Raw genomic sequence first — 14270 nt, forward strand, 5'->3', positions numbered from 1 at the left:
TGAGGTTTTAAATTGCTTTCAAGTTTTGGTTTTGGAGGGAAAAGGTTTCAAATTGTAGGATGGTTGCCATGATTTCCTTTTCATTCTATGTATTCATGTTTTTGAGCTTTCATTTGACATGCTTTTGACAACTTAATGAAATTCTGCTGGAATGAACTCCTTGAGTTCTTCTTTTGCTGGTTGAGGATGAAAACCCTCTTCTTCTCTTGCTGGTTTCGGTGGTGAGAGACCCACCCTAGCTGGTTGTTGTTCATGGTTTAAGATTTTCAAAGATTTTGGCTTTGTGGGTGGTTTTGAGTTTGAAGATGAAGATTAATGCAGTTTTTTGATATGGGTATTATGATTTTGGTGTGGTTTGTGCTTATTTTGAGTGTGGTTCGAGTTCAATGAAGTTTTTGAAGCAAATTCAGTATGCTAGAGTGCAATTTCTGAGTAGCTGGAAATCAGATTTATGTTCATAACTTAGTGGGTCTACTTAGTTTCATTCTGGGTATCATTTCATTACATTCTTCATAGCTGGGTGCCTCTCTTCAAGGTATCATATGCCTCTTTGGTGAAGAACTGATTTATTATTGCAAATCGCTCTCCTAGGGAAAAGCTTCAATCTTGCCTCGGCACGTGGGAGCTGATTCTGGGAATTTCTGAGCATTGTAGTCTGCAAATTCTTCCTATAGCTTGCTGTTGCAGACTTCCTGAGTATTGTGATCCTTGGTTCTTGTATGCAATGTATACATGGAAACCCTAAAAGCCATTGCAATAAGATTGCTTTATGTAAATAATAGTTTCTTTACAACTTTAGTGGCACCAACCCCTCATTCGATTCATGAGAACCAATTCACTAGAGGCCCAACTCCTCATTCAAATTATAATCACAAGAGTTACAACTCCCTTGTCAATCTGAAATAATTCTCACACAAGTCTGCTATAAGCATGATCACCAATCTGCTATAAAGAGATTACAATCTTTTCTCTATGAACTCCTTGAATCAGTTCTAGGACTGATCACAAGTCTCTGCAATTGTAAATCTGCTATATATTTCTTCTATGATCTGATTTTAGATCTTTCACAAGAAAACTGCAATCACCTCTTTTAAAAATCAGGTTCTTTATCCACTTCTTCCTCAAATCTGAAACAATCTTCTTTTAATTCTTTCTCTTCTCAATCTGGTATATGTATCTGGTATGTCTCCTCCTTATTCTCTTACACACCACACACTCCTAACTCCTATTTTCGTTATGATCTTATATCTGCCTCAAGAGGACCAATTCAGAGAAGACATCTTTCTTCATCAAGTGGTCACAACCATTCGTACCACTTCATCTTTATTTTTTATTTTAATATTAATTTATGTCCTTCTTAAATGATCACTGCATGATAATAAACATATCATGTCTTAAATTAAATTGCACCTCTTCAAATAATTATCTTAATCACACCCTTTGATGGTTCTCCATAATCTTTAATTAATAAGTAGGAGATATTTTCCACAAGTCAAATAATAATATTGCTATCAGGATTCAACTGTGTAGTTTTTGAGTCAAACTCATGGTGGGTTCTTGTGAACCACTACTCATGAATCATAGGTCAATGAGTTTGACTCAAAAACTACACAGTTGAATCCTGATAGCAATATCATTATGGTTATATTATTTATAATTTGTTTGAGTTCTCCGTACACTCATCTCTATAAAAGAGGTCTGATTGAATTCCATGTAGATTTATACTAATCCAAAATATAGTTAAATCTCCTTCAGTTTAAGATAGACATCTGGGTGATTTGCTTGTTTGTTTATTACTTATCTCGTATGATCATTAGAAATTCGTTGCCTTAGAATATACCTGCATTTCCTTCTACATAGAGTTCTGTTGACTTTGGGTTTCAACAATGAAGCATTTACTATATCTTGAATCAGTTTCATTAATCAGATTTAATGGAAGTCTCAAACAATCTGCTTTTTCAATTCGCTTGCTCCATCAGTCGACTGAGTGTTTTTGACATCAATGACAATATATCAACAATTTTATGCTGAGTCTTTCTTGTCAAGTGTTTACCTGTAATACAAAGTTGAAAGACAAAGAATTCTGATTTTATGATCAGCAGTACTTGTAGCTCTTATATTTCAGTGTTGATGAGGTTTATGTTGCTTTTTATATATGTATGTTCGTTTTGAATGCTTTGGAAATAATCAAATCAGATTATTACTTGCAATTCTTTTGTATTGGTAAACCATTGCATGCTAAAATTCACATTAGTGAAGACCAAAACAAAATCAGGCGTGGACATTACAAAGTCCACCTCTTCCATGACTTTTCCTAGTTTCTCCATTTCCTTTGTTTCTTTCTTATTTCCCATGGGTTTCATTTCTCTCATTTTTGGTTTTGATGATTTTCCTCCTTTTTGGCTTGATGAAGCCATCTTTGTCTCTTTCTCCTTTTTTGTGTACCTTTGGTTGTATGTTGGTATTTTGCAACAAAGGGCCTTCTTTGATTAAGTGGTCGTATGTGTGGCATCTCCTACACTTGAATTGAATGCTTTAGTAGTCCAAACTTTGCTCCCATTCCGTTTCATTGGCTTCTAGGGTGATAGATTTGGGGAGCAATTTTGTCAGATCCAAATTCATACAAATTCTGGCATAGTTGGAAAGGCCCTTCCCATGGTAGGGTCTTGATGTGTCAATTTCTCTTCCCAAAGAGTTAGCTATAGAATCAAAGACATATTTGGACAATTTTTTTTGTGTCTATACATATTATCAAATCCATATTGGGTCGTGATAGGGCTTTCCTCTATGGTTTGAAATCTAGGCGCCTATGCTTCATGATGAGGCTTGCATTCCTTGAAGAAATAAGCACTCCTCCAAAAATCTTGTATCTGTCCAATTCATCTTACAAAATAGTTATGAAATAACCTTTAGCACAAGGTTTTCTCTCATACCCTCCATTTGTTTTCTAGTTGTTCCTAGCCCAAGACTACAAATTTTCTAGGGGGAGTTAGGCTCCCAAATATCTGCAAATCAAATTTTGTCCATGCAAAGAAAAACTTCTTTTTAAACTTCCATGATATTCAGACTAATGATGGACATGCAGTTGTTGAACATTGGTACTAAGGAGTTATCTTATGCTTGCTTGAAACAACAATGGCCACCTCAATCTCTTTCTCTAAAATCAAGGGTTTAGAGCCTCTGAAATAAACATTGTAGGGTGGGAGGATTTGCCTAGTGAAATGCTCATCTTTAAGATATTTGGAGCAATAAGTATAGAAACACAATGGATCTAGATTGGAGAACTTGAAATAGAGGGTCAGCAAAGGCTAGAAAGTTAAAAACACTAGCTCATTCTCCATGATTTTCAACTTTACCTTTAATCTCATTGCTCTAATCTTCTTCACAACATTGGCTGTTCTATATTACTAGGGTCTTTTGGATTGTCCTTAGTCAAACACGAAGCCAAAAATTGTGAGTTACTGTGCAGGATGGTAGTTTTGAGCTCACTTATATTTCATTCTTGTATCCCAAATTTGATAACTAAACCCTTTGACAAAGTACTAGTTTTACTCCATAAACTCTTTGTATGCCCAAATGTTGGTCCATTTTATTTTCTCTTAGAATCCTCCTGGTTCTTGTGAGGCTTGGTTGTTATTGTAGAAGCCTCAATTGTGTGTATTTTGCATCAATTTAAGGGGATGGGGGAATCCACTTGAAATTAGCCTAATTGCTCTGGTATGAATGAAATGAAGCAAATTGAAATCTCAAATTTTTTTCTTCATGAAATATACTTTTTTTTTGGAAACAAAACAAAAGTCTAACTACTAAATGAAGTCTTCACTATAAAAATAATGAATCTTTGTTTGTGTACTACTTATAACTAGAACCAAAGTTCTTAGGTGATCCACTCCCAAAATTTAAAGTCAAATCAATCATCAATATGTTAAATGTAGGTCCAACTAGATGATATGATTCTACTTAAAGGACTTGGAATTTTCTCTGAGTACTTTCCAAAGCTACTTGGATGAGATGGTAAAAAAATTATAATCATGACGTTGGGAGTCCAATGTAATAGTGGCAGGGACCACTAAGAAAGTCTTTTTTTGATGAAATAGGCAATTATATTAACTATTTATAAAAATACACTATATCATAAAAATGGGTGGGTGGAGATAGTCACACCACTAAGTTTAGTGAACAGGAAGCCTTATACATATCCAAAGAGAGAAACACGGCTTCTAAGCAGCAAGAGCTATATCATTAATAGTAGGAGTTTAGTCATGATTATCTGGTGTCCACACATATATATTTTCTTGTCCATTAGGAATAGGATCCCAGCTAGTAGGGGCACCATCTAGATTAACTTCATTAGTTTGCGTTCCTCAAGAGGTTGAGAAGCAGAATGGCTAGGGTGAGTTGAGGGACTTTGCAACTATCTGGGCAACTTGGAGCTCCTCTAGAATGCCATTGAGGAGAAGGTGAATGTTGGTAGGAGTGAGACAAACCATATGCACTATGACCATGGGCTCTATGATGAGAAATATGAGAATCATCACACCCATTGGAAGGAGGGTAGGTTGGTGGCAATTTGGCAACTGTACAAGGAGCATTGCCCTAGTGGTCTAGGAGAAGTTATTAGTGGGCCACTTCAAGGCAACTTTATTTGCTAGCACTAGTATTTGAAATTTTGGATTAACACATTGGAACATATCATATCTTTAGAATGCAATAAGAAATGAATGTCAACATTATAATCAACAAAATAGTGGAGTTTCTATTTTTTCAAATACTAAATGAGATTTCCATTTGGAAAGGATGCTAGATTTGGGTATTCTTAGCATTTATTTTGGGTCACTCTCATAGAAGTATTGTGTGCCAAGAAAAAGGCTTAGGTCTAAAGGGCTTGAAAAAACCATCAATCCAATGCCAAGCTATTTGAGCTCTAGGACAAAACTAGAAAAAGCGTTTGAGAGTTTCCAAATACCCATAGAAAGGACAGTGAGGGTTGGAAACACCCAAATGAATCAACTTGGAGCCAATAGGAAGGCCCTAATAAAGAATACACAAAGCAAAGTAGGCAAGCTTTGGCTCAATTATAACTTGGCAAATAGTCTGGAATATTTTCTGCCAAGTACTAGCTAAAGATTGAAGAGCTCATTTGTCATTAAGTTTTTGCACCATATGCAAATGGGGTGAGAGCCAAGCATAACCTTTATGAGGTTGGTAATCACGAAATGGTATATTAGGATACCATTTCTAGTACTTCCACAGTTCACCATGGTTTGCAACTACTAACACAAATTTTGTGCAACGTTTCCAAAGGAATGGAATTAACAGTAGTCTTTAATAAAATTTCTGTTTAATTCAGTGACTTCTATAAGGCATTTTGGGTGCAAATGGATGGTAATGTGGTGAAGTAGGAAACAATAAGACTTGAGAAACAAATGTTATGGATGAAATTGAGAAAATTGGCCTTTCACCCTAATCTCATAGGAGTGAGAGGCCATCTTTTGTCATGAAATCGATGTCTAAGAAATGCTAATCTAAACCTTCACAAGTGGAGTTTCTTTTCTCATTTCTTAGATATTCTGACCTAGCTGGTGAAGTAAAGGGACAACTTTTTCAAGGGTGTTGTGTACAGTTGGCACCTTTCTTTTTCAGAAGATTAAGAGGTTTCTAAAGATGTAAACCAAGATTTTCTGCAAGACTCTGCAATGTTACATGCTATTGCATTGTTCTTGTTGAGAAAAATGGATAGATAACCTGATTTAGGAGTTAATCATCATTTTTCTCTCTTGTCAGTTTCTCTTGTTCCATAATCAAAAGTGGACAAAATGAAAATTTGGAGTAGACAATGGTAAAAGATAAAAAAAAGAAAAGAAATAGATATACCTTTTTATAATTTCTTCTTCAAGCACAGATGCATCATGGCCTTCACTGAATGCACCATGGGCTGCTCCCAATTCATCAAATGCACTTTTCTGTTAAGTGTTTGCTGTGTTGCTGTTCCAAAATCAGTTGTGTGCTTTTGTTTTTTGCTTTGCGTATTTGCTTAGACTGTGTGTTTTGTCACTTTTGTGTTTGTTAAATGTTTTAGATCTAAGTTAAGGTGCATTTAAATTGTTTTAGTGGTCTTCTTTTTAGTCTTCTCATTTTTTTACTGCGCTTTTTAGCTAACTGAATCTGTGTATGAATGGGAGAATAGAGCATTCTCATTAGTCTTTACCATGGGAAATTATCATTTCTGTTGTTTGTTGGGTTGTTAACTTGTGCTTGACTGAGATTACTACTAAATTACCCTCTCTGATTTTTGTTATTGTGTATGTATAGGATGCCATTAAGACTGCATTGCTACTGGGAGCTGTGGACAATGCCATTGGTGGCATTGCCATTTCAGGGAAAAGAGGGACAGCAAAGACAGTAATGGCACGCGGATTGCATGATATACTTCCACCTATCGAAGTTGTTGAAGGATCTGTTGCTAATGCGGACCCATTGTGTCCTGAAGAGTAAGCTGCTTGATTAAATCACTATTTTATGGCAAGTGGTCCTAGGAAACCTTTTGCACAAAATATAAAATTAAATAATTTGATCACGTGAAGGGAGTTATTGGACGTAGGAGGAAGTTATGCCTTGAGTTTTGTCAAGAACCTATTTTCTTGTAATTTTAAGTTGAGTCCATTCCTTATGCCAAAGGCCATGCAAATTTTGACATTCTTCCAGAGGCTGTTATACCATGAGCTGATTTATTAATTTTCTGCTAGTGATTTGCCACCAAAAATTATTCTGATTAACATGGTTAATGCAGATTTTAGCCTTCCTTCAAATGATTTTAAAATTTTATGAGGTTATGTGTCTTCTCTTGTTAAAACACATTTATATCAAGAATTTGTAGTTATTTCAACTAACTAAATCATACTTGAGAGAGAGAGAGTGGGTGGGGGGCTGGGGAGGAATGGTCGGAGTTCATCTCCCTTTTCATAGTATTTTGTATTATTATGGTATATAATATTCTAGAGGGAGAGGGAGGGTGGGTGTCCATACTACATAGCCCTTTTCATAGTTTCAACCTCCAAAACTTGGCTAAGATGTGAGATCTTGTTGAAGACAAATTTCACACTCAGACTTTGTTTGTTAAGACTGCCCTGTGATAATTTTTTTTATCCCTTTCATCTCCCCTTTCTTAGCATTTACCTCCTTAACCTGGCTAAAACACTTGATCTTGTTGCGGAGAAATTTCACACTCACTTTGTTTATTGTCATATGCAATATTTCTTTACTTAAATCATTAAAATTACTGCTGAGTTCTTTTGCATTTTGTAATCTCATAATCCCTTAGACTTGTGTTTAACATGGCACTTTTTTACCATAATCATCTCGTAAACTTAATGGAAGTACAATATAGCTAAGTGCAAGCCAACCATATGGAGATCCTTAGTTTTAGTGAATGGGTTTCTTTGACATTTAATCTATATCTGTAAAATGAATTGTCTTGATTTGTTTTTCTAGCCCATATATACTTAATTTCTTATCATCAAGTAGAATTTTATGATTCATCTACAGGTGGGAAGAAGGACTAGCTAATCAATTGAAATATAATAGTGATGGTACATTGAAGACAAAGATTATTAAAGCACCCTTTGTGCAGGTAGCTTGCTTTTGGGTTTTTTAAGCTTTGAATTGTCTTTTGATCTTCCAGTGAACTCTCTTACTGGTCAAGTTATTACTTATTTGAAATACAGATCCCACTTGGGGTAACAGAAGATAGGCTTCTAGGATCAGTTGATGTTGAGGAGTCTGTTAAATCTGGAACAACAGTATTTCAGCCAGGTCTTCTTGCTGAAGCTCACAGAGGAGTTATATATTTTGATGAGATAAATCTGCTTGAGGAAGGTATATGCAACTTGCTTCTCAATGTTCTCACAGAAGGGGTGAATACTGTGGAAAGAGAAGGAATTAGTTTCCGGCATCCCTGCAGGCCACTTCTGATTGCTACTTACAATCCTGAAGAAGGCACTGTACGGGAACATTTACTTGATCGGATTGCAATTAACCTCAGGTTTTTTTATTTTATTTTAATTTGATCAACAAAAGTAGTCTATTCAGCTACCTATTTTACGTGAGGTGTGGGACAAATCCCAGGTTTAGGTTATTCTTAGATCTGGCTTTTATCAATAGTCTGGCTTGTCTTTCATTACCTGTTCAATAATTTTATAGTATCAATAAATCAAATACACATCGAAGTTTACTATCTTGGACACAAAAGTCTGGAAAGTTAATATTGGATGTTTTGGTGGTGGAATACAATCTTTACCAATTTCCTTGTGATTCTTTATAGACTTTGTTACAAACCTGGTTTAACTTGGCAGTGCTGATGTTCCTATGGATTTTGATGATCGTGTGTCGGCTGTTGATATTGCAACACAGTTTCAGGAAAGCTCCAAGAAAGTGTTTAAATCAGTAGAAGAGGCAACAGATTCAGTAAAGACTCAGGTAAATATGGTGTTTTTTTTAATGGTTTTTTTTAATCTGGATTTGGCAATGTAAAGAACTCTTCAGTGAGGCTTTCAAAAATAATTGAAGTACTGATTAGACATAATAAAATATGCTCAGATAGTAGGCATTTTAAAATGACCTTAACAAATTAATGTGGTCTTTGAATGAAGACCATTTGATGAAATAAGTGACAAATCTACCAATTTATAACTAATTGATTGTTGAAAAAGAGATTCATGTTTTCTTGTCAACAGTATGGCTTGCATTTATTCTGGATGAATTGTGTTACTTGCTTAATTTTTCCTTTGCATTTACATCTAGACTTAATAGCACCTCTTTTTTGTTATAAAACAGAAAATTCTATTAAGTAGGAAGGAGTATGTATAGTCGCCTTGGGAAGAACCTTTAAAAGATCTATAAGAGTTAAGAACAGAGGCTTTGAACCTGTCTTCACCTTCTTCAACTTCAAGCAAGGCATAGCTACTGCTACTACTGGGTGTTCATAATTAGAACTTATCTCTGTACATGCATACTTTGGGAACCTGAATGGAAGTATATCTTGAATTAATCTAACTAGGTAGTTCCAACCTGGGGTTTCTCACGTGATTCTTTTACAAAATTGCCTTTGTGAAATATAACAATACACTATTTTTGACTTCACAGAAACTTATCATTTATCTTTGCTAATTTGCCTCTCTTTTAGGACTTTGAAGCCCTTAGGTGCTGAGGATTTTTTTCCTCAACTGGGACATCGTTTGGTCTGTTAGGCTTCCAATTAGGGACAGCTTTCTTTCTTGGGGCCTATAAATAGGGGAATTCCATTCAGCTTGCTTCCACTGAGCTGTCAGGCTTAGTCTTCTGTCTTTTCACAGAAATCTGTTGGGCACAATGCTACTGAGGAATTCTGAAAAGCCTCCTCTTGGTAGGTTCATAGGCTAGCAGTTTTACTATCTCTTATGTGATGGGTAACCGAACCTCCTTTTCATATATATTTTCCCTTACACTAGATATTTTTGGTAATACCCTGCAGAGCTCTGAGGTGAGCAGAGTGCTCCTTGGGGTAGAAACTCCTTTTTAATGCTTCTTTAGCCCTTGCTCAGTGTTGGTGTAATTATTTATTCATGTTGGATATTATTACACCTTACGTAAGTTTACTTAGGATGATGCATTTCATAGTAGTTTGGATATGAGTCACTTGGGTGTTTGTGCCACATTGGGATAGTTACATTCCACCTTCAGTGGGTGATCCACCTCATGTGGAATATTATATTGTTTCTCCTACCTACCCCTACTTATCCCTACCTACCCTTGTTTCTTATTGAGCCACATGTCATGTTTGTGTGCTCACATATCCATATAGCCTTGCCTATATAAGCAGACTCATATTCATTGTATGTAACGATTGATGATCTAGTTGATCAGTATTTTCTTGATAGAATACAGTTTATTCCTTATCATCTATTTTGTTCTCTCTTATTTGTGCTTTCCATTGCCTCTAGATCTTGGCAAAATCTCACATGGTATCAGAGCCATTGGAGTGCCATTGGTTTGCCTATTGAGAGAAATTTGGGGTTTTGCATATTGGAGCTTTCTATTGCAGGTTATTATTGGAGTTTGTTGGGTCAAATTTGAGGTCACCATTGGATTGAGGAGGTTCGAGAAAGTCAGAATCACCTTTTGTTTCGTCCAAATCCGACATCCAAGGCCAAATCTAGAGCCGTTTGAAGTTGGAGGGTGGTGACTTGTCCCAACAACGATCTACAATTTTGGAGCATTTTTGACCAAATCCATCATCGCCATTGCGCTCATAACGCCCAAAAATTTCAAGATCGCTTTCAATTTGTTCAAATCGGAGCTCATCTTTTTGAGTTGGAAAAATTCCCCCCCGCCCGGACGGACATTGCAGATACGATTTAATTAAAAAATGAATTTTTTTTTTTTTTTTATCTTTCTGCATCTTTCGCACATACACACTATAACATGATTATTTACCTTGGGAAACCTTTTGGGGATAAAACCAGAAAAAATAGCATTCACAAACTGTTTTAACTACCTCTAACAATACAATAAGATATTTCTTGCTCATTCTTAACCTAAGCCACGTGCAAGTATTTATAGACACATCACTATATGAAACCACTGCATGATATTACAAAATAACGTATATTAACCATTGGCTGAAAAACCACCTAAAATAGCTAATTTTTTTTTTCAAAACCCATATATGATGCCTCATATTCCCTTGCTGAGGTGCACCCCCATCCCCACTAGGTATGCTGGGGTAGAACATGTAGAGTATACAACACAACTAGGGTTGAAGTTAGATGTGTAGGAGCTCTAGTTATCAGGGAATTATGGTTTCTCATTTGATTGATAGTGCAATTATCAATTAAGGAGTAAACTTGTGTTGTCTGTTGCAGTCATGGCATCAAAGGTTGATCTATAAATAGGGTGGATATTCCACACATTACTTACCTACAAATGGGCATAGGGAAACAAACTAGCTAGTTGAAACCATTTATATGTTGGGAAAAGCTATAACCCCCTCATTTGAGCTGGAAGTCAAATTGTGGTAGCTTGCATACTTGAAACCTTTGCAAAATATCCATCTAGATGCATGGTTTGATGTGATAAAATAATATTCTAGGGAAAATTCAAGTACAAACTCATCAACGTATGGTGGTTTTGCTTAGTCTTCTTTCTCATTAAAATTTAACTTAATTTGGTGGTGTGACTCTACTTCCTTTTGAAGGTATCTTGCAAAGGCATCCTATCACAACACATCTTTAGGAATGATTACCACCTCATATATTGTAATGTCCCCTTCCTAAGCACTTTCAACATGGCGTCCGTTAGTATATTTAGTGGGTTCTTGTAGGCTAATGAGTTAGGGTTAGGGGACTCATGATGACCATACGATCCAATTTATTTGGTGATTCAAGTGTTTCATTAGGCTTAGCTAGTTGAGATTTGCATTATGACTATTTACGCAGTGGATTTGGGCAGGTTGTTTTCTTTTACTCATTTTAGGATTACTGTTTTTAGTAAGTGTTAGGTTGGACACCAACTTGGTTAGTTGATAGTGTTTCTATTTTGGGAATGTCAATAAATGTATCTGATGTTGATATCTTGCTAGTTAATGTAGTCCAATGCACTTAATTTAAATAACGTTAAAATATTAAGTAAAGATTTTAACTTAGTGCTATTTAATTTAATAGGTAATTAAGTGGGTGCCCAAGGAATTATAAGGGGTATTTTAATATATTTAATAAAGTGAACTTTGGGATGTGGGTGCCAATATTGGGAGTCATAAGGTGATTTTTAAGTTGAATTAAAATATTGCATCCCTAAAGTGGGTGTGGATTTTGGAGGCCTTTATAAAGGCATTTTGGAGGCCATTTTGCATATGTTGGGATTTGATATTGAACTAAGAAATTGTCTTGATTGAACATGTTCATTCCTTTGCTTTGTGAGGATGAAAATCCTTGTAGAGGACATTCTCTTCATTAGTGAAAGATCTAACCTCGACGATTTATTGGTGGTTTCACTTAGGAATCATAGTTGGGCTTTAACAGTGACTTGAAACTTCAATTTTTGAGAATAAATCGTTAGAGCTGACTTGAGGAATATCAAGAAGGTGTAATGGATGGAAAATTAGGAATTTGCATATGTTGGGATTTGATATTGAACTAAGAAATTGTCTTGATTGAACATGTTCATTCCTTTGCTTTGTGAGGATGAAAATCCTTGTAGAGGACATTCTCTTCATTAGTGAAAGATCTAACCTCGACGATTTATTGGTGGTTTCACTTAGGAATCATAGTTGGGCTTTAATAGTGACTTGAAACTTCAATTTTTGAGAATAAATCTTTAGAGCTGACTTGAGGAATATCAAGAAGGTGTAATGGATGGAAAATTAGGAGTTAAGGTTTCACTAAGTAAATCCACAAAATAGCCTGATTATCCAAATTATATTGAAAGAGGGTTGAACCCAATCTAGGCTCAATTCCTACGGGAAAGAGACTAAGATTTTGATTGGATTCAAGTAGTTGGTAATGATTAGCCTCTTTCTTAATTGAATTTGTAATGTAATTGTGAAATTAGGTAACCGTAAAACCATGAATTATTGAAGTAAATTGACATAAATAGTAAGCTACAGATATCCCACTAAGCCACAAACTTGGATTTGGGCAAAAGGAGATGTCTAGAACTTGTTCTTAGAAGTTTGGCTTGATTTTTTGGGGCCAGGTAGCACATATCTGCCTTGGTCCTTCGAATTTTCTACCGTCGAAAGTTGAACCTATTTGTCATTGTCGACTCTGCTGAAATTCTCGAGTATAGCTCCGCACCTGTTTCTAGCACATAGAAAGAAAGGGAAATGTATTGGGAATAGGGGTTTACCTTAGGTCAAACCTTGGTTTTGGAATTAACCATGAAATTGAATTGACAAATGTAATGAAGGACTATAGTAAATTACTTTCCTTTTGAGGTAACGACTGAATCTGAAATGTAATGCTTGAAACCACAATGTTTACCTTGATGAAGTTTTGTTTGTCTTCACACAAAGCTTTTAGGGTTCCATGTAGGATGTCTTCATAAAATATTGATCATGAATGCCATCTTCAATGCTTGAACTTGACTTCACTTCTGCTCTAATGCTTGATGAATGATTGATTGCTTGCTCACTTAAATTTGCTAGAGTGTAATTGAGATCTTGATTTCAATTAGATTTCAAATGAGAGGGGTAGACCTCCTTTTATACTTGTCTACTTGAAAATTCAATTAAATTTCTAGAGTAGGCCGACATAGGATCCAAATTCCCACTCATTAGTGATGACCGTTATGAGGCTTTAATTTGGGGCCTACTTAAGAGGCCTAGGGTAGGGTACGCCTTGGTCCTGATTTAGGACCAGTGCGTGGTACACCTTGGTTTTGGAAATCAGGACTCTAGAATGTGGGGAGAATCGGGAAGATGATGAAAATGCAGGTTAGATGGGTTGTGTGAGTAGAATCAGCATTGCAATTAGGCCTTGGAAACCGGAACGCCCAAGTGAGGCCTAGGTGAGGATAAAATTGTAGGCCAGCACAATTTAGGACACTACAAATGGGAAGATTGAAGAGTTACATTGTAGATTTAGAGCAATTTCTATTTATTAAAGGCCATAGAAATGAGGTTTCAACTTCTCCACACCGCTCTTCTTCAAGGAAGACTACCTTTAAGGCTGAAGGCGCAAGAAAATTAAGTCACCCACCTCAAAGCTTCTCCCAACTTTGTGCCTATTTGCATAAGTCTTATGCTGATTTTGGGCACTCTAAAGATTATCCTTAAGGGAATTAAGGATATTTTGGCTCTCTTGAATCCAATCAGCCTTAGGAGCCTTGCTATCTCCAAATGCCAAGTCTATGAAAGATGTAGCATCATATCCATACAACACTTTGAAAGGAGTCATCCCAATTGACATATGATAGGTGTTGTAACAATGCTCACCTAGGTGCAACCACCTAATCCAAGCCTTTTGCTGCCCTACAATATAATTACGCAAATGCCCCTCCACACATTTGTTTACAATTTTCATTTGATGATTTGTTTGAGGGTAATAATTGGTGGTCAAGGTTAACTCTATGCTAGCCAATCTAAATAGCTATTGGTTGAAAATTTTGTACACTTGGGGAAATATACAAAATTGTGGCTTCAACCACAGTGTGTGAGTAAAACTCTCCTAATTAAGGGAAGGCTCCCCCTATCTATCTAATACTAAAACTAAAATAGGATGGAACAACAGTCTTTCTTC

At 36.0% G+C, this 14270-nt stretch overlaps 1 protein-coding gene across 2 annotated transcripts in view; it reads left to right on the forward strand.

Moving 5' to 3' along the window:
• LOC131051695 (magnesium-chelatase subunit ChlD, chloroplastic) overlaps window positions 1-14270 on the forward strand; it is a 212429-nt gene that overhangs the window by 12248 nt on the left and 185911 nt on the right. Inside the window, exons 2-5 of one of the 2 annotated variants that reach the window (XM_059213926.1) lie at window positions 6313-6491; window positions 7546-7630; window positions 7725-8041; window positions 8352-8475. In XM_059213926.1, the coding sequence (XP_059069909.1) occupies window positions 6313-6491; window positions 7546-7630; window positions 7725-8041; window positions 8352-8475 (705 nt within the window). The remainder of the gene's footprint in view (window positions 1-6312; window positions 6492-7545; window positions 7631-7724; window positions 8042-8351; window positions 8476-14270) is intronic. The other variant, XM_059213927.1, reaches the window with a different exon arrangement.

The sequence above is a fragment of the Cryptomeria japonica genome, chromosome 11 (genome assembly GCF_030272615.1).
Source record: "Cryptomeria japonica chromosome 11, Sugi_1.0, whole genome shotgun sequence".
NCBI lineage: Eukaryota > Viridiplantae > Streptophyta > Pinopsida > Cupressales > Cupressaceae > Cryptomeria > Cryptomeria japonica.